At 41.5% G+C, this 21,466-nt stretch overlaps 1 protein-coding gene across 2 annotated transcripts in view; it reads right to left on the reverse strand.

Annotated features, from left to right (window-relative positions):
* Sel1l2 (SEL1L2 adaptor subunit of ERAD E3 ligase) overlaps positions 1-21,466 on the reverse strand; it is a 138,337-nt gene that overhangs the window by 47,276 nt on the left and 69,595 nt on the right. For both annotated transcript variants that reach the window (XM_029536623.1, XM_021194096.1), the window contains 2 exons: positions 15,240-15,342; positions 5,798-5,960 (listed from right to left, as the gene is read on the reverse strand). In XM_029536623.1, coding sequence (XP_029392483.1) covers positions 5,798-5,960; positions 15,240-15,289 — 213 coding nt within the window. In that variant the 5' untranslated portion in view covers positions 15,290-15,342. The remainder of the gene's footprint in view (positions 1-5,797; positions 5,961-15,239; positions 15,343-21,466) is intronic.

Consider the following 21,466-nt stretch of genomic DNA (forward strand, 5'->3'; position numbering starts at 1 on the left):
TCTCTCTCTCTCTCTCTCTCTCTCTCTCTCTCTCTCTCTCTTATAAAGGACAACATTTAATTGGGTCTGACTTACAGGTTCAGTCCATTACTGTCAAGGCAGGAACATGACAGCATCCAGGCAGGTATGGTGCAGGCAGAGCTGAGAGTCCTATACTTTCATCTGAAGGCAGCTAGCAGAATACTTGTTTCCAGACAGCTAGGATGAGGGTCTTAAAGCCCACAGCCATAGTGACACACCTAACTCCAACAGGGCTACAACTTCAAATAGTGCCACTTCATGGGCTGAGCATATACTAAGCATCACATTCTACTCTTTGGCCTCCATAGGCTTGTCCAAACATATGAGTCTATGGGAGTCATAACTAAACATAGCATAATGCAAAAATGCATTTAGTCCAACTTCAAGAGTCCCCATAGTCTATAGCAGTCTCAACAATGTTAAAAGTCCAAAGTTCAAAGTCTCTTCTGAGATTCTTCCAATCACTTAACTGTAATCAATCCCCAAAGCTAGACAGGAAACCAGCTGTGCATCCAAACTCTGCATCTCCATGTCTGATGTGAAAGCAGTCTTTAGATCTCCAACTCCTTTTTCATCTTTATTGACTGCAACAAACTTCTTTCTCCTGGGCCGGTTCCACACCCTGTTAGCAACTTTCCTCAGAAGATAGTCCATGGCTCTGGCACCTCGAATATCTTGGGGTCTCCAAGGCAACTTCAACGTTACAGTTTCTTGTTTCAAATACCTGGGATCCACACATGATCTTCTGGGCTCCTCCAAAGGGCTGGCATCACTGCTCCAGCTGTGCTCTCTGTAGCAACCTAGGCTCAGGTTGATCCACTCCACTGCCTCTGCTGTTCTTGGTGATCATCCCATGGTACTGGCATCTCCAATACACCGGGGTCTTCTGCTGCAACAAGGCTTCATCAATAGCCTCTCATAGGCTCTCTTCATGGTGCCAAGCCTCAACTCTTTTTCATGACCCCTCAGTCCTGGGCCATCAACCACAACTGAGACTGCACTTTCACCAATGGCCTTCCATGGTGTCTTAGTCAGGGTTTCTATTCCTGCACAAACATCATGACCAAGAAGCAGTTGGGGAGGAAAGGTTTTATTTGGCTTACACTTCCATACTGCTGTTCATCACCAAGGAAGTCAGGACTGGAACTCAAGCAGGTCAAGAAGCAGGAGCTGATGCAGAGGCCATGGAGGGATGTTCTTTACTGGCTTGCTTCCCCGGGCTTGCTCAGCCTGCTTTCTTATAGAACCCAAGACTACCAGCCCAGAGATGGCACCACCCACAAGGGGACCTCCCCCCTTGATCACTAATTGAGAAAATGCCTTATAGCTGGATCTGTGGAGGCATTTCCCCAACTGAAGCTCCTTTCTCTGTGATAACTCCAGCTGTGTCAAGTTGATACAAAACTAGCCAGTACACATGGCCTCTCACAGTGACAAGCCTCAGGTGTTTTTCATGATGTCTTCATACCTTGAAAACCAGTACCATCTGGGTGACTCTTACATATTACCAAGTACAGCTACTGCAGGAGGTTCGACCTTGGCTATCTCTGGAATACAGCTTCTACTTGCTCTCTGAAAACACTTCCCAGAAGATTTCACCTCAGTGATGCTTGTCTCGTCTTAATCACCATTAATTTTTTAGCTCCAGCTAACCAGCATGAATTGTCCCAGTACTCTCTTCTATTCTAGACTCTAAAGCCAGAGTCATGTGGCCAAATCTGTCGAGTTCTTTTCTTTGCTGGGGCTGGAACATGGCTGGCCCCCCTAGTCTATTACTTTATCGCCAGCTTTCTGTTTTCCAACTCCTTCACTACCTAAGCTGGCTGTCCTGAAACTTGCTCTATAGACTGGCTTTTTGTTTGAGCTATTTTCATGGAGACCACTATACACAGTTCTTATCATCTGGAATGTACTGAGTCATTGTAGAGTATTGCAGTGTGCTGTCTTTATACTTAATTACTGTTGCTGCCCTTTGAAAGATTTGCTTCAGTTTATTTGTATTTTTAAAAATGTGGATCTTTCTGATATCTCCGACATTTCCACTTTGTTTTTCAGAATTTCCGATTGTTTTCCCTTTCCCTGAGATAACATAAGTATCCATTATTCACTGTCTCTCTCTGTACATGTATACACACCCATACACTTTACATATTATGTATATATATTCATAAAAACACACAGAGACATAATATATATATATATATATATCTCATATCATATCATATATAATAATATTATTTGGTCACATTTTCCAGTTCTTTAGGTGCATTTCTGTGTGACATTGTCCTCCTAGCTTCTGGAAACATTTCCAAAAATACAGTATTCCTAGATTGGGCTAGCTCAAACAGCATACCAGCAAAGATGCACCCAAACAGCCCTATTAAAGAGTTATCTGGTCCCTGACATCAGCTAGCCACCGAACTCCTCATTGTTTGTGGCACAAAGTCTTTTCAACTGCATGTTCTTTGTAAAACAAAACAAACAGCAGCAGCAGCAACAGCAAAAAACAGGAGGAAAGCAATTCCTAGGGAAGGAAGGGCTGCACTGACAGACATGGTTGCTGTGATAGTCTTGGTTCAGCATCAAATCCACACACAGTCCTGGAGAATTCTTGCTCCTCCATGTGCACGTGATGTTTCTCAGGCCATAAGGAGTTAGAATAAAGACCAAAGGAGTTCAGGATGTTACAGTAGGTAGAAGTGGGCTTTAGTAGAGGACTTTATTTATTATAACGTTATTTATTATAACTTGCCATATTATAACAGTATGACTGAAACTTGCATATCAGGTCAGTGTTAACTTCTTTTAGGCTAAGTTTGTTCACATTTTCTCTTCTGGTCTTCCTTGAGAGACCAGACACACACATACTGGGCAGATAACCCAATTTTTACATATGAGGAAATTTAAAAATGTATAAAAACAAGGACTGGCTGACCCAAAGGACAGAGCCCTTGAAGTGAACGGGTCCGTGTGCTTCGGTGTTCTTCAGCCCTTTGCTAAGGAGCCTTGCAGGTACTGTTGACTTACTTCTTCCAGAAGTTTTGTGAGTCTTGCACATTATTTATCAGCCTCCTTCTCAGGTTTAGGAAAACTGAAGTTTGGGGACATAACTTCTTCTCTTTGGGTATATCAAAAATGAGCAGAAGATGGAAAAGTGACTAGGGTGCAGAAGTCAGAGCAACATATGATCGATGTGGTCTGGGAACTCCCCGCTTTGCTACCTCACTGTGGTACCGTGCAGCCTGTGACTGCATTTCCTAGAGTTGCCCATCACTGCCCTCTTCTCTATAAAAAGAGGATCATGGCAGTTCACTGCCAGTGTTACAGCTTAGAGCTGTGTCTTCTGCTGCTATGCTTGACTTAGAAAATTGTCTTCTGATTATGTTTAAAGACAATGGCAAGCAGTTCAATCAGAGGGTAGTCTAGTTGAATCATATACATGTATTGACAGTAAAAAAGGAAATTATGAAAATAAGGAAAGTAGGTGGTATAAATGCTGGGGACATCCAGAGCTTTATATTTTTGGTTAATCAAACTCTGGAGATTCAACACATCTTATATTTTATTATCATTCACAGATCCGTCCATATTGTGTGTTTGTGTGTGTGTGTATACCTATACTTATACATAATTATATATATGTATAGGCATATGTATATGTATATATATATATATATATATATATATATATATATATATATATAATTGCAAGGAAACTTCTGTGGTGTTAAACACAATATCCTCCAACATAAATTATGATCATCTATAAAATGATGGTGCTGATCTCCATTAAGTGAGCAAAGGACTGCTAGGGAGCAGCAAACCTATGTGGTCTTATTTATTTAGAAATACCTTATGTAGCTGTAATAGTTCTAGAAGTAAAATCGTAGGGACAACAATTTTTATAGCTTCCTTCTGCTGCACTGAAACTCTGCCTTCATGAAGTCACTATCAACCCCTTAGCTATCAACTTCTCTCCTTTTTATAATGAGTGAGCATGAGATTCTAAGAATATAAGGACACACCTTACAATACCTCAATTAAGCCATCCATGACTAATTAACTAATAATTCATTCAACTTTGCATTTTTGTTTCTTTTTTTTTGTCTCAGACACTTTGCTAAATGTCAGAGACTATTGGGCAAGATGTAGGACCCAACATTTTATAATTATCAACTTTATAGGTATGATTTAGAGACATTATCATATTCATCATGGGTATTTGGTTCAACTTATTCTGGCTTAGCTAAGCATACAGATCCACAGGACCGCCACGAACCTCATTTGCCACCAGTCGTATTGGAAACAGGAGGCAAATGAACCACAGTGGCCCAGTGGGTAAGCATCAAGCCTTCATGAGCAGTGTATACCATCTTTTAGGAGCTGTCATCTCAGATACTGCAGAAGGGGACTCAGATGCAAAGGAGACCTCCATGGGAAGGATTCGAAAACCACCTTGGTGTAAATGTTTTGTTCCTCGCAATAACAACTCTACAAGTACAGACACAGCTTTCCCATCAAAAGGTTTACCACCATCAGGTTCAATAGTTCATTATAGTTTCTCTCTTTCCAAAAGTTTGCCAGGCAGAGGCCATTTCCATCATAAATCATGCTAGGTAGAGACATAGTTAAAATTTTATTCTTATCAGGTTACCTGGGAAACAGAATTAGAGTGTGAACCAAAGGTCAGATTCTCATGCAGAAGAAGGGAAAGGGCTTTGTTCAATAAGTAGCTTATCCACTAGGCAAGCATAATAGTGTATTCAAACTTAATCTGACTCTGCCTAGTTTCTGTATTATACTGGCTGATGAGAAAAAAGATCTTTAGGTTGTCACCTTTTAGGTAACTTTTGTCTTCATATGTTCTGAATTCTTATAATTTTATTTTTGTTAATGGCCATGAATTTTGTCTGTAAGACAGATACAACCTCTTAATAAGACACTATAGTAACGTAAAAGCACCTAGTTTTGTATTAAGTAGCTGAAACAAAATGATGGGTGTGGCTGCAAGGTAATCTGGATGGTCTAAAAAGAGAGCTTCACCAAAGAGAGTTTCCCCGAGCAAGAAGCCAAATGGAAAATCCATGGTGGCCCTTACAATATGTGAGCCAGGGGCCTGGCTCCTGAAGGCCTTTGCCTTTTATTCCCTTCCCAATTCCCACCCCTCTCTTGCCAGGTTGCCAAAGAATGACCTCTGCCTCCTGAGTGCTGGAATTACAGCATGGACCACCGAGCCCTGATGTATGAGATGCTGGAGCTCACACGCAAGACGTCATTCATGCCAGGAAAGCACACTACCCACTGAGCTACATCCTCAGCCCCATTTTTTTTTTTTATTTTCTATGAGATGATTATTTTATTCTTCACATAAAGTAAAAACACAGCTATGAAAACAGAAAAAGAAATTCACTTAGCTTATAAACGATTTGAAATTGAAAGTCAGGCAAACATTAAGGATAGATTTTGTTCCATATTTCTTTGTAAAGACGAACATACTCTATATGTAGTTTAACAATATTTGGGTTCAGAGGTCTTATGTCAAAATATGCACATGGAAGATAGGTTAGAGAACAGCATTTCACCTATGAACTAGAACAATTTATCCTTACCTCCTGCTTGACTCCCAAAGGATACCATTTCAGTGTGTTCTGGGTGGCTATAGGTCTGGGTCCATGCAGTAGGGAGAGCATATTATTTCTTTTCCCCTTTCATATATTTGTCTATGTTAACTGTGGTATGGCTATTGAAAAACATTTCATTGTCTTCCAAAACTCACATTTTGGGCTTTGTATGATCCTTCTTTTGCCAAGGACTCATATAACTGGATAGCTGCTGTTATGTTTTGCATGCCGAAACTTCCAAATAGCAAGGCGTCAGCCATTTTTTCCATAGCTTTCAAATTTCCCATGTTGGCTGCTCTGGTAAAGAGTGTGTAGGCTCTGTTTGGAGAATATAAAGTAAGGAAGTTGATTAGCAAAAATACAAATTTCTGCTCCTTACCTTTCTAGCAGAATAACTGTAGTTGTCATTATTAGTAATGATGCAGATTTGGTGAATCCATTCTTTCTCTAGACCAATGTTTTCACCTCTATGTCAGTTGAAGATTTAAATGTCGAATATATCTGACAAATTATGAAGCCACTAAAAAGGAGATATTTATGAAATATACACTATGCGTCCAGGCAACCAACTCAAGTGAGAAATTAAAGATACCCTATAGTGATCTCTACCATTATTAATAATGATTTATTTTATAAAATAAATTCCAAAAAGATACGAGAATTGTTGTAAACTGAAATGTCACATCTAGGAAACCTATATCACAAGCTTTTAATGGGTGGGGCTCTAGACTAAGTGCCTGGATTCAAGTCCTGCTCCACGACTAGTTGGACAACTTCAAGCTACCTTCTCTGTCCCTTCTTTGGCCCCAGCACTGGGATGGTTGTAGCACCTACTTGATAAGACTACAGTGAGATGATTCTTGTGGCATGCTTGGTGTAGTGCCTCATTTAGCTATCACTGATAGGATGATCACATTGACCAAAACTTTAGAGCATAATAACTGTTCTGTAATTAAGTGGGAAGTGGTGTGAAATTTTAGTGGTTAAAACATAGGCATTATAGGATTGCCTTACACTGCATTTCCTGGTAGAAGTCACATCATCTGTATTAGCAGTAGTGAAAGAAAGTCTAACAAGGCTCAAAAACATGTCAGAGATTTGTTCTTACTTTTAAAACATTTTTTTTTTTTGGTAGTTGCAAGACAAAAAAGCATTAACCATAATTTATAATCTTGGCTCAACACACACACACACACACACACACACACACACACACACACTGTCAGAGAGAGAGAGAGAGAGAGAGAGAGAGAGAGAGAGAGAGAGAGAGAACACTCCTCTCTCTGGTTCCAACTTAAAACAACCAAGAGACTTAATCTTATGCACAGTCTATACTGATGCTAAGAGACATTTCCAGAGTAGAATAGATTAGGGGAAAAGAGCCCTAGGCAGAGAGACATCCAGTTAGGCATTTGAGTTCCACTAGAACAAACTAGAAGCCAGAATGTCAAGAATTGAACCAATCATAGTGAAAGGAAGCTAAGATTCTGGAAATCAAAAAAACTGAGAGAGAGAGGTCTACAAGGTCATTATGATGACTTAATCCTGATTTTCAACTTGCTAGATTTAGTATCACCATGGAAACATATCTCTGGGTGTTTCTGTTGATATCATGTTCAGAAAGGTTGAAGCCCCATCCTGTTCCTGACTGTGCGTGGTATCATCCCACAGGCTAGGGTTCTGGACTGACAAAAAGGAAGAGAGCAAGCTGAACATCAATGGGCATCCATCTCTTTGCCTCCTGACTATGATGAACACAGTGTGGCTGGTTGTCTCATGGTCCTGCTGTCTGACTTCCCTGCCGTGATGGGACCTCAAGCTGTGACCCTACAGAAAAGTCTTCTTTAAGTTGCTTTGTCAGATATTTTGCCATAGCAACGAATAAAGAAGCTGATACAGAAAACGTGTATTGATCTGTGAGGCTGTTGACACAGTAAACAACCTGACTGTGTCGCTTACGGTCTTTTAGAATTGGTTTGTGGGAGGAATGTGGAAGAGTTTAGAAATTTGTGTTAGAGAAACCCTATAAGCAGAGCTTAGTGGGCCATCCTGGAAGGAATGTGGAAGCCCAGGATGCAGAGTGCATTCTGTTATACATTAGAGAGCAATTATGTTATATTTTGGCTTCATCTTTGCTCATGTTCTTTACTTGGATGACACTAAATTAAAAATAATGATAAGCTAGTTTGTTTGTTTGTTTGTTTGATAAAATCTTATGTCAGGATAGCATTTAGGCTATGGTACAGCTACCTCTCAGTGTACTTACATGAACAGTGAGAGAGAAAGCAGAAAAACAAGAAAGGCAAGAAGCTTGGTGAGGAAAGGGTTGGGAGCACAAGAGGTCTGAGCAAGGAAGTGCTGGACAAAACATTTGAAATGTCAAAGAGATTGTTATTATTAGAAGTCGCAACCAACAGACTGGGAAAAGATCTTTACCAATTCTACATCTGATAGAGCGCTAATATCCAATACATACAAAGAACTCAAAAAGGTAGACTCCAGAGAACCAAATATCCCAATTACAAAAATGGGGGAACAGAGCTGAACAGAAAATTCTCAACTGAGGAAACTGGAAGGGTTGAGAAGCACCTAAAGAAATTCTTAATCATCAGGGAAATGCAAATCAAAATGACCCTGAGATTCTACCTCACACCAGTCAGAATGGCTAAGATAAAAACTCAGGTGACAGCAGATGCTGGCAAGGATGTGGAGAAAGAGGAACACTCCTCCTGCTTGTGGACGTTGTACATCGTGGTGCGCACTAGGCTCCGCACCACGATGTACAACGTCCACAAGCAGCACTAATAAGTGGATATTAACCCAAAAGCTCTGAATACCCAAGATAAAATTCACAGACCACATGAAACTCAAGAAGGAAGACCAAAGTGTGGGTGCTTCAGTCCTTCTTAGAAGGGGGAACAAAATACTCATGGGAGCAAATATGGAGACAAAGAGCAGAGCAGAGACTGAAGGAAAGACCATCCAGAGACTGTCCCACCTGGGGATTCATCCCATAAACAGTCACCAAACTCCAACATTATTGTGGATGCTAAGAGATGTTTGCTGAAAGAAACCAACCATTGCACTGAGTGTGGGGTCCCCAATGGAGGAGTTAGAGAAAGGACTGAAGGAGCTGAAGGGGTTTGCAACCCCATAGGAAGAACAACATCAGCCAATCAGACACCCCAGAGCTCCCAGGGACTAAACCACCAACCAGAGTATACATGGCTCCAGGTGCATATGTAGCAGAGGATAGCCTTATCAGGCATCAATGGGAGGAGAGGTCCTTGGTCCTATGAAGGCTCGATAGATGCCCCAGTGTAGGAGAATCAAGGGTGGGGAGGTGGGAGTGGGTGTGTGGGTGGAGGAACATCTTCATAGAAGCAGGGGGTGGGGGTGGGGTAGGGGGTTTCCAGGAGGGGGGGAAACCGGGTAAGGGGATAACACTTGAAATATAAATAAATTTAAAAAATAAATTAATTAATAAAGAAAATAATTAGTAAAGAAACCTCACACCCTTTACTGGAATAATAGAATAGGTCTCTGAGGGCAATGAAGATTCTAACTTAAGGAAGTATAAATTCACGTGGGTAGAGACAGCCTAGGCTAGATCACCAGGTAAGTGTGTACTGTTAAACTTAATGAGCAGAGTTCAAGCCACAAGACCCACACTGTGGAAAGAGAGAACTGACCTCTACACTTGTGATTATACACACAAATGAAAATGTAATAAAAAATTGTGATTAATAAAGGAGAACATTTGAACTGAGAATGTCACTAAAGGGATTCCTTGCTAGAAAATGACTACCTATGGAAGTGTTTCCCTGGGGGCAGCACCCAGAAGCCACTCTGTGTTCCAAGAGGACCAGCCCATATCTCAAACCAGCAGCAGCAGAACTTGGTAGTGTTGCTCATGTAATATTGGTTTTGCAAGCATAAAAGATAAAGAGGGAAGGAATCGTGGAGGCTATTCTAAGCCTGGAGTTTGAGGTTAGACAATGTGTTGCAGGGTCAGGTTCAGTGAATAAAGCTGGGCAGATAAAGTCTATGCTGCCCTGGAGACCCCAGGATGTAGGAGATGCTGTGAATGTGGAAGGTCCACTGGGGAAAATTGGTGTGAGGTACAGTCAACTTGAGAGAGTCTCTCTGCCGAAGGTGGCAAAGCTGGAAGGTGGGACTGCCCAGTCCCTTCAAGCTTGCATCTCTCAACCACAAGCCCCGAATGCTGGGCAGAATGCCATATGCAGGATTTGCTGTTTGCTCTGTTGGGCTTCAGCCTGGCTTTGATCTGAGGTTTTCATGACATGTTTCCATCTCTCCCTCTTGGAATGAAGTATTTATACCATGCTACTGTATATTATGAACATGCAGCTTGGTGTTTGTGTTTTACAGTGGCTTTTTGTAAAAAGCTTTTTGTTGAGTTTCAGAAGAGACGGGAGTTTGGTTTTTTGAGCAGTTAATGACTTTGGAGAATTGTAACAATGAACTAAATGACATTTTCATTATGAGGTGAACACGAGGCTTTAGGGAGCAAGGGTGTAATGTTATGCTTCAAAAGTTGTGCTTTGCCTGTACCTCAGAACCCCGGGATACCCCAGCCCCTCAGAGGGACCCCCCCCATGTTGGTAAAGACTGGGCCACAGCCCCCTGTCTCTCCTTGCTGTGGTAAGCCTCTTGTCCTGTGACCGATTAGCAGTGTTGGCTATCAGTGTAGCAAATCTTTTGTCTGCAATTTAGAGAATGTGTAAATAAAAGCTTTAGAACTCTCAAAAAAAAAAAAAATTGTGCTTTTGGATGACAAATTGACAAGGGGTGGTCATGTGATAGTCTTGCCAGATTGATGCAGTCAAAACGCTTCTGGATGTGTCTTTGAGGTTGCTTACAGAAAGATTTAACTGGGGAGTGAAGACCCGCCCCGCCCTGAGCCATCACGTGGGCGGGGCTCCTGTGCTGAAAAAAGCTGAATGCAAACTAACTGATCATTTGCATTCTCTCTCTCTCTCTCTCTCTCTCTCTCTCTCTCTCTCTCTCTCNTCTCTCTCTCTCTCTCTCTCTCTCTCTCTCTCTCTCTCTCTCTGCTAACTGCTCTGTGACCAGGTACCTCACAGTCCTGCAGCATGATTTTTTTGTCACTGTGGCCCTGTACTCTGGAACTATGCCCCAAATAATCCCTCCCTTAAATTGCTTATGCTTTGTCACATAGATGAGAAAAGGAACTAAGAGTCCATAAAGACAAATGTCTGGGACAAAGGATAGACACCAGGAGGAGTAGCTGCCATTGAAATATAGGTCCCCTTGAGATCTTCTGTCACTTCGCCTGCTGCTATGAAACCCCATCGTCTACTGGAATGAGAAGGGTACCAGCAGAGGCCAGGGAAAGGAATCTAGCAGGGCATTCCTGGTTATGTTCAGTCTAGTGCCAAGAGGCAGTAACATGTTTGAAACAAGTTTTTGTGAATATCTGCAATTCCATGAGCAGGACTACCATTGTAGATTTCTTATTAGGAAATTCCAATGTCATAAAAGAGATACTAGAAGCTGAATCCACCAGGGAAGTTCCTTCTGGCTAGGAAAGATTAAGAGCTGGGCTGTAATACCTAAGAAGAAAAAAAAAAAAAAGTAGGAGAAACTAACATGGACAGACAGACAGACAAGATAAGCTGGGCAACTGGCACCATCTGTAAAGGCTCTGACACTGGTTACTGAGGCGGAGGCTGGGGAAGGAGGTCCAATGCTTCTCCACAGCTCACTGGTAACTTGCTGTGGACAGCAGCTTAGCTTCAGCCTTTCTTTCTGTCAGGGAGTAGCTCTTAGTGAAGGACCAAACTTAGACATCACCACAGTTCCTCGACACAGGTAAGTCTGTTCTTCTGATGCCTACTTGTAGATATCATCATATATTTGAATTTTTTTTTATCACTTTACTTTATGTGTATGGATGGTTTGTCTGTGTACCACATGCATGCCTGGTACATGTAGAATCCAGAGGAGAGTATCATATCCCCTAGAACTGGAGTTACAGATGGTTGTGAGCCACCTTGGGAGTACTGGGAATCAAACTTGAGTCCTCTGGAAAAACCACAATTGTTTTTATCCTCTGAGCTCTCTCTCTAGCCCTAATATTATCTATATTTTTAATGGGAATGACACTCCTCCATTTATACATAGGAATGTAAATGAATGAAAGAATGAGTTCAGAATGTAGCTATGAGCAAACCAAAAGGCTCAGTGCTGTTTCAAACTATGCCATCCTTGCCCTATGCCATCCTTATCCTGGAACATGAGAAAACAGGGAGGTGGGCTGAAGAAATGAAATGACTCCCTGTCACTGTACACAGTAACTATTCTCTCCACCTTCCTGCATCTTAGATATGAATAGACAGGTGTGTTAAATGTAAGGGCAGAATGTGCTATCTTAACAATACAAGAGTTTTTGCTTAGTATTCCCATAAATTCTTGGGATGTCTTGCTTTGAGCAAATCCAAATCGGGTTTTCTGTTTTCCATTGCCCAGGAGGGTCAGGCACTCAACCCATAGATGCATCTCTGCTGCTGTGTAAGCAAGCTGCTCTTCTTTCACTCTTGAGGCAGGGACTGGGTCAGAATAACCTGGGCAAAGGAATAGCCTGGTATAAAGGCTCTGGCACTGATGGAAGATTTGCTCTCGGCACTGGTTTTTTCGCTATTGTTTGTACCCAAGAGGAGGATCCCTTCTCAATGTTAAGTGAATCGTTACTTGGGACTTTCTAAGAGTGTTTTTCCCCTATCAGACCAAATCTAGAGTATTCCGGGGCTATACCTAGTGGCTTCTTTTCTCTTGACATTCTCATGTTGCAGGGTGAGCATGAAAGGTCAGGAACCAGGACCTCCTCGGACTCTACTGTTTTCTCCCCTAGCTGGAACTATTCTCTCTCTCAGCTGGGCTACACTGGAAATTCCTTTTTTTTTTTTTGACTCGTTTAGAGAGTGGACTCTTTAGTGAGAGGAATTAATCTTTAGATGAAGCTTTGGAGTCCGGTTTTACACTTTCCTCATTATTAGCACCCTTCAGGGCATTAACATGAGGCCCAAGTATCGCAGGGGTATTTTTCCTTCCATCTTTTAGTGAGCTGCTAATTCATCTTCCCTTAGGGGGGATCAGTTCCCTCTTTCCTTCTTGTAAAACTGGAAGAATTGGAGTCTTTCTAAGTCTCCATTACCTAGCCTGTAACTTGGAGAAAGAATTTGTCACAATCTCATTGTGTACAACGACTAGTGACACACGTGTGCAAAGTACCTGGGACAATAAACAGGTGCTTGATGGAAGAGAGTTGAAGTTTCAGACCAGACCTTACTAGGCTCTGTCTTCAAACTCTCTACATGGTTGCACTCTACTCAGAGATTTTGGGTTTTAAAGGAGGATTGGATTCTGTTGTTTGTCTAGGACTGACTGCCATAGTTCCAGGATGCCTCCCAACAGGACCATGCCTGGTCTATGTTAATCAGTTAATTGTGGTGCTCAGAATTAAACCCATCCCAGGTTTTTGCCTGTGCTAAGCAAGTGCTTTACCATTGAGCTACATCAACCCGCCGTGTTCTGAGACAGAGATACACTGTGTAGCCTCAAAACCACTATCCTTCTGACTCGATTTCCTAAACACTGGGATTACGCAATGCAAAAAGGCAGGGCACTTTGTCCTGCCTTTCAATCATCCTTGTTTGCTTTGTCTCTATAGCTGCCATTCACCAGTTAAACCTGGGGGAAGACATAATAAACATTTATTTCCTAATCACTCTGTGTCAGGCCCGAGGCTGGGAGATGATGGTTAGTCCAGGACACAAAGCAGTGCAGGAAGTTTTCTAGGACGAAACAGCCAGTAGGTGCTGAGGGGTGATTTGATCTCAAGGCCTTCGTTGAGCCTTAATGATGATGCTGAGTTGTGTCCCACCACTGGGATAGAACAAACTCATGACTTTAGACAAGGCAGAAGAGTGTAAAGAACGTATGTAGGCTGCGATCATGTGGCCACTGCTTACTGGCCTCCTAGGTATGACCGTGGCCACCACATCTAAAAATGTTTGATTCTCTACGCTCCTTGTTTTGAGACTTGTTTGTTCTTTTTTTCAAAATTATTTTTAAAAATTGTGTATGTTCACCTACGGACACCTGATTTTTGACGAAGAAGTCAAAATCATACAAAGGAAAAAAGAAAGCATCTTCAGCAAATGCTGCTGGTCTAACTGGATGTTTGCATGTCATGTTGGTCACCCAACAACTGGAGTGGGGGCTTATTCTGACTATCTGTGGACCCTGTTCCCCTAACTGTGGTGCCTAGTCCTGCCTCAGTGGAAAAGTATGTGCCTCAGTGACTTTAGGTTCTAAGGTGGGTTGGTACCTCCAACTTCTCAGAGGAGAAGGGGAGGGGTAATTGGGGGAGGGGCTGTGTGAAGGGGGATTGGGAGGAGAAAGGTGCTATGATCAGGATATAAAGTGAATAAGTAAATAACTAATGGTAAAACGCTCTCTCTCTCCTCTCTCCTCTCTCTCTCTCTCTCTCTCTCTCTCTCCCCCCCCTCTGGTATCATACATAAAACGTATGTGTATGTTGAGACCAGATATTGACATTGGATATCTTCTTTTGTTTACCCTCCACGACATTCATCTGACGCAAGGTCTCTTGCTGGGCTCCTAGAACCACTTAGCCAGGTAGGTAGCCAAGAACCTTGGGGAATCTGCTTGTCCCCACCTCCAGTGCTGGGGTAACAGGTGACACCAAGCCTGGCTTTTACATAGGTGCTCAGAATTCAAACTCAGGTTCTTGTGTTCAAGTGGCAGGCGTTCTAGGGACTGACATCTCCTTAGCCTCCCCCAGTGCTTTACCTGTAAAAAATGAAGTACCACTCATCTCAAAAGACCCATCATTGAACAAAACAGCATCATATATAGTAAAGTGCCTTGAACTTAAAGACCCATCATTGAACAAAACAGCATCATATATAGTAAAGTGCCTTGAACTTAAAGACCCATCATTGAACAAAACAGCATCATACAGTAAAGTGCCTTGAACTTTATGCAAATACCCAAGAAGAAAGCATGCTAAAACAGCAATCATTTTATTTCATTTGAAATTTATCATAAATTAGAGTAAAATATATTTTGCTGAATGGCCCTATCAGTGACTTGTCCGAATTTTGCTTCATGGAAAGGTACTCCAATCTCATATACAATCCTTTTGCTTGTTAAGGGTGATAATTCTAAGAATCTTTTTTTTTTTTAAAAGATTTATTTATTTATTATATACAAGTACACTGTAGCTGCCTTCAGACACACTCCAGAAGAGGGCATCAGATCTCATTACAGATGGTTGTGAGCCACCATGTGGTTGCTGGGATTTGAACTCAGGACCTCTGGAAGAGCAGTCAGTGCTCTTAACCACTGAGCCATCTCTCCAGCCCTTCTAAGAATCTTTAAAGAATCATGAAACCCTTTTAAAAGCACAAGCTGATGAACATGGTAAGCATCTATATTATTTCAATAAGGTTTTAAAAATAAATTAGATTTTTGGATTGCCTTCTTTTCACTTGGAAATTAACTTGGCTAAAAGCATTAGATACTTACTCTGTTTTTTGTTTTTGGCTTTTAGACTCCTGGAGAATCTTGTTGCCCATTTTAAATAACTCATCTCCTTTTTCTATGATACTTTTCTTGGCTGGGTTTTTGACTATATGGGGACAAAAAGAAAAAAAAATTATTTCTATTTTTAAATTTTGGGAAACATTGTGGTGACACTGTGCTAGCATTTTGTTTTGAATTTTGCTACTTATTTATTACTTATTTAAGTATTTGCATTTCAAGTAGAGTATTTGGTACTATTCTTGGCTCAGGGGCCTGGAAGATACAGGAAAGAGATGCTCAAAATCAAAGGAGAAGAGTTCCCAGCCTAAGAAAATGATTTGTGTTGCTGTAGGCAGAAGGTGAGGGGGCTCCTGGTATACCCTAGACAGAGGTAGGATCTTAGGAACTGTGTTCTTAGCCCTGGCCACCAATGCCTCCCTTATCAGTGTCACTTGGTTCTTAGAGCCCTGAGGTTCTCTAAGGATATGGGCAGCAGGATGAGCATCTCTAGGATAACCAGAATAGGTGTAGGAGCTGAAGAGGCAATCTTCCTGAAAAGTGTTCTCTGTGGAAGGATTCTGCCATTCCTTAAAGCCTCCTGGAGATGCTGAGGAGATTTATGAACTATCAATAATAATTTGCCTAGTTTGGGGGGGGAGAATTGGCATCAATTTTATGAGACTCAAGAAAAATAAAGGAATATTTTCCTAACATTCATTTAACACTATTTTTTTTTTTTAATAATCACTATCACTTAGTTTTTGGATAAGGAAAACTAGTTAGTGAGACTCCTAATTCTCCACTCTTCAACTCTCTTCTCTCTCTCCTCCGTCTGTCTGTCTTTCTCTGCTCTGTGTGAGATCTTTCTCCCTCTGACTCCCAGTCTATTGCACCACAAAGTGGAATCTGATTAGGAAAATAGAGCCTGAAGCCTTTTCAAAGGAAAGGCATTTGGGATTTGAAGCCTCATTAATAAGATCACAATGAACTTTAAGTGGCTCTTTTTCTTCTCCCAGACAAGATAACAAGAGTTGTCTATTTAAAAAAAAAAATAGAAAAATATAACCAAAAAGTTTTTAACATTATTTTGAATGCTTCAAGTTATTCAATCAATTCAGAAACAGTAGGCATTTTAGCATCTAATTTCTGCTTTGAGTTATATCTTATCTATACTCATGATTAAAAGGAAAAAAGTAATTAGGTAAAAACTGACTAATATGTGTGGGATAGCAATTGTTGACATTAGCATGCTTTCAAAGAAAGCATAAGCACACATTCTGGAAGATTGGCTATATTCCTCCCCAGGGCTATTGCTTTTATTAGTTTTTGTTTTTTTTTTTTGTTTGTTTTTGTTTTTGTTTTTGTTTTTGTTTTTTTGCCTTCCCAAACATATTGAACTACATATTTTTGTTACTATAGTAGGATTCCATTTCCAGATAAAGTTATCTTGTTGATGCTTTAATTTTGTTCTTATGATTTGAAAATTTCCAAATTTGAGGGACACACAGTAAGGAAATGATGTCAGGAGGCATTCTGAATTTGATGTGAGATAGGCTAGACAGACACATGGAAAAGACGACAGGGTGTGGGCAGGGCACTGAGACCAGCATGGTGCCCCAAGACAACTGCTCACAGTCTTCTGCTTTGTTATTATGAAATAGTGACATATCTGTCCATATCATCAACCTTTCCGAATTGTTCCCATCGTGCGTCTGACGTAACGACACACCAAAACAAACAAACAAACAAACAAACAAAACCCCAACAACCCATAGGAAGATGGCAAAGGGTGTGTGTGAACCTTATTCTTGGAAAACCACGACCCAGTCCTGAAACTTCTTGTCTCCCCCAAACACACGTATGCCTTTTAATTCCTCAGTAATTCTCTTCACTATTGAAGCTTGCCCATAAGGACTTGCTACCTAAGATCACAGGTGGTGTGACTCTAGAGAAAACCATAGCTTCTCTTGAGGATATGTTTTTGAGTTAGGACAGAAAGACAGTGGAACATAAGGGGATATGGAAAGATTTGAAGAGAGGTCCTTATTCTGGAGTCTGGTTGAAGTTTTCAGTAGCTGAGAATCAAGAATCAGAGTAGTTGGGTATGGTGGCACACACCTTAAATCCAAGGACTTGGGAGGCAGAGGCAGGTGGGTCTCTGATTCAGGCCAGCCTGGTCTACAGAGCGAGTTCCAAGACAGCCAGGGCTATAGACAACAACAACAACAACAACAACAACAAAGATTTAAAGCACAATTAACATTTGTTATGTCTTATGTTGAGACAAAATTCCTTTTATATATTGATATTTCAAATAACAATGTCGAAATAACAATGAAATGTTCCTAATGTCTGAGCACATATGACCTTCAAATATGGCCGTTCTTGTTCGTTTCTGAGACATTTTCTGGGAATCTAACAAACAAAACTATTATTTTTTGTTTACAGTGAAAACATTCTCCCTTCCTGTACGATGTGGGTGAGCTTGAGTTTTAATTTATCAGTTATAATTCCATCCAGTGCACCCTTGGAACCAAACTATGAACTCCGTGCTTGAAAAGAAAAAGGTTCTTTAACAGCTCTTTGAGATGTAATTTTAGAAGCCACCTTTGATGGCTACTGTAAAGACACCCAGTGTGACTCCCTCTTGAGAAACTCACTCTCACACAGTAGGTGTATCATCTCCTTTACCAGAGCCTCTCTCTCCCTTGCTTAAATCTACATTGAAATATCTTCGCATTAAATTCTAACTTTGCATCATACCTATTCATGTTCTTCTTTGTTTTGAAGTCAAGAATCCCAACCTTACTGGAGAGGAGGGCTCTGCAAAGAGCTCAGGCTACTGTAGGCAGCTGTAGTATGAAGCACTGTCTCTGGCCTATACCCCACTGCTGCTGCTGCTCTTATTCTGTAGCCAATGACCCCGTCTCTCCCCCCAACCCCCAACTCCTTGCTTTGTATTTAATTATTGTATTTAACTCTTCCTCTGGCAGTGATGAGTTCCTAGAAACACTGGATAAAGGGCTCTGTTGGATCTCTTAGTCTTTTAATACTTTTCCACTCTGAACCAGCAGCAAAGGACTCAAAGGACCTCCCTGAGTTTGGCATTCTCTTGATGGCCAACCTGTAGGTGCCTGTTCTGCTCTGCTTACAAACCAGCCTTATTCATGAAAGGCGTTTTATACTTTCATTTTGCTACTGTGACAAAAATACTCTGGCAACTTAGATGAGGAAAAGATTTATTTCAGCTTACAAGTTATAGTCTATGACTAAGGAAAAGGACTTGACGAAGAAACCACAGCACACTGCTGTTGCTGGATCACTCCCAGAGCCATACATAGTTAGCCTTCCTTTGTTTTAGCTTTTATTTGTTTTTATTTTATGTATATAACTGTTTTGCCTCTGTGTGTGACTGTATGTGTATGCTTGGTATCTGTAGAAGTCAGAAGAGGGTGTCAGGTCCTTTATAAGATGATTGTGAGCCACTATGTAGATGCTGGGAATTGAATCTGGGTCTTCTGGGTCCTTTGCAAGAACAAGTGCTCTTAACTACTGGATCGTCTTTCCAGACTTTAGCTAGCTTTCTTACATAGCTGAGGACCACCTGTCCAGGGAGTGGTGCCACCCAGAGTGGTCTGGATCCTCCTCCATCTATTAAGGAAATCAAGATAATTCTGAGTACCTGGGCGTGGTGACACATGCCTTTAATTCTAGCACTCAGAAGGCAAAGGCAGGCAGATTTTTGGGAGTTTGAGGCCAGCCTGATCTACCTACTACATAGTCTACATAGTAAACTTCAGGAGAGCCAGAGCTATATAGACTCTCTCCTTTCTCTCTTCTCTCTTCTCTCTCTCTCTCTCTCTCTCTCTCTCTCTCTCTCTCTCTCTTCCCCCTCCCTCTCCCTCTATTGTCTTCTCAGTTGACTCTAGTCTCTGCCACATTGACAGTTAAAGCTAATTAGAACAAAATATTGGGACTGTGCTTCACAAACTAGAGTGAGGAGTAGTGTCCCAGGACTGTAAACCCAGTTCTGAGGGATCTGTGACACCCTATTCTGACCTCCATGGGCAGCAGGCACACACAAGGTGCACAGACACACGTACAGGCAAAACGCTCATACACACAGTCTAAAATAAAAATTGAAAATTAAAAAAAGAGAGAGAGAATTAGGTGTACCAGAAGTCTACTTAAGATGGCAATGACTGTGGAACATGTCGTAACTAAACTAAATTAATTTTCTATTTCGACATGTGTCAGAGACACAATGTGTAGGGAGGGTTTTGACACTTGTAACTTCCTCTTCCTTTATTTCATGAATATGTGCCTTAGATGACTCGAGTGTCAACCCCCTTGCCCAGTGCACCTTCAGTTGGAGAGAAGGTGTTTGACGAGATGATTCAGATGATTTCAGATCTATGAAAGTTCCGAATTCAGTATGCCTGGTGCTCTAACGAGAAGAAGAGACACCAGAGTGCACAGGTACAGGGAAGGGACACGTCAGTGTATGGTGCCTTTGGTGCTGCGGGAACTTCTAGGGCAGGGTCTTCTATCAGAGCCTAGAGCATCTGTCCTTTATTATCAGTTAAAACTATAGTGCAAGCTGCATATGCCTTAAGGCATTCCTGTCCCCCACTTTAATCTTTTAAACCTACATTCGTTAACCTTGAGCTAAGCACATCTCCAACTATGTCTATTATCTTTCTTTCTTAAGTTGAGTCTTTAAACTGAGCATGCTAAGAATGGACCTACCCCTCAAAGTGCACAGTCTCTGTAATACAATTTCTGTATATTTTTTCTTTCCTTTTTCTGCTTTAGAAATATTTACCATTACTTCCTAGCCTGCTGCAGGAATCAAGCTCCAGTTTTTCATGTCTTAGTTATACTTACTTGGGCTCTATATTTGCCAGAATGCTAGCCTGTCGTGTTGGCTTACAAAGAATTAGTCAGAAAATGACCTACTATAAGCCAGAGACAGAAGCCTTCAAATGACACCAGACCTGCCAGCACCTTGGTTTTAGAATTTGGGTTCACTGAGCAGCAAGAAAACATTATTTCTGTTGTTTAAGTCACTCGGCCCATGGTATTTTGTTATGACAGCGCTAGGAAATGGAGATGCTCACTTTCCCTTTAGGAATAGACACACCCAGATCAGAGCACAGGCTACCTGCCAGAGGCAGGAGGGACTGTGGGTTTCCTCTGTCTTTCCAGGTCTCCAGCCTAGTGCTCTGACTTTGTCTGACAGTTGGATGGCCCAGTCACACACTTCTACAAGGCTTGCTTTTTGAGATTATAAGCAAGCAGTGTGGTTGGGAAGCCTCCCTGTGATTGGTAGCTCCTGGGCCCAGGTCACCTTTCCATGGACGATGAAAGCACTGGTCATCTTTGGCTCCTACTTCTAACCCTTCAATTGTCAACTTTCCTTTTCTTGAATAAGTATGTTCAAGAGTCACATACATGTAAATACATCCCTTGTAAAGACACTTAGGTGTATCTATCTCTCTTGAGATGCCCGTGTGGACCCCTGACCTGTACTGCCTCCATCCTATGTCTCACATCAAAGCTCCATCTTCTCCCCCGAACACTTTGCCCTGCTCTTTCCCTTGCCTTTTGCTATATTCTCCCTTTCTTATGTTTAACCTCAGTCTCTAAAACCTTAACCTTCAGATTGTAAGTAAATACTTTTTAAGTTACCTAGAAAACATAAAGAAGGTAATAACTTATTTCACATCTCGAGTTACATTTACATCATGAATTATGAAAAAGATCACCGAGAATAAAGGAACTGATGGACAATCCAGGAGTCTTTGAGTCTGACCACGAGTCAGGTGTATTCACAAAGTGACAGAGCTAAAAACAGAAGGTTCCTTCCTACAGCGGCAAAGCTGGCCAACTGCTGTGTCCTTCCCGCCAACTGCAGTTGCATTCGATACAGATCAACTTCAGCCTCTGACTTTTCAGGATTCACATCGGGAGAACTCTTCACACTCACCCTTATGTATGCCAAGACGACAGAATATTGTCAAAGGAGGGAGAATAATGATCTGTTACTAAAAATAACATTGCATCCAAGAAAAAGAATGACTCAGCACAGGGTTTAGCAGATAGGATTAACTCAGACACACTTCAGTAAGAAAAATACTACTGGCCGGGCGTGGTGGCGCATGCCTTTAATCCCAGCACTCGGGAGGCAGAGGCAGGCGGATTTCTGAGTTCGAGGCCAGCCTGGTCTA

This window comes from Mus pahari, chromosome 3, assembly GCF_900095145.1.
Source record: "Mus pahari chromosome 3, PAHARI_EIJ_v1.1, whole genome shotgun sequence".
Classification (NCBI taxonomy): Eukaryota; Metazoa; Chordata; class Mammalia; order Rodentia; family Muridae; genus Mus; species Mus pahari.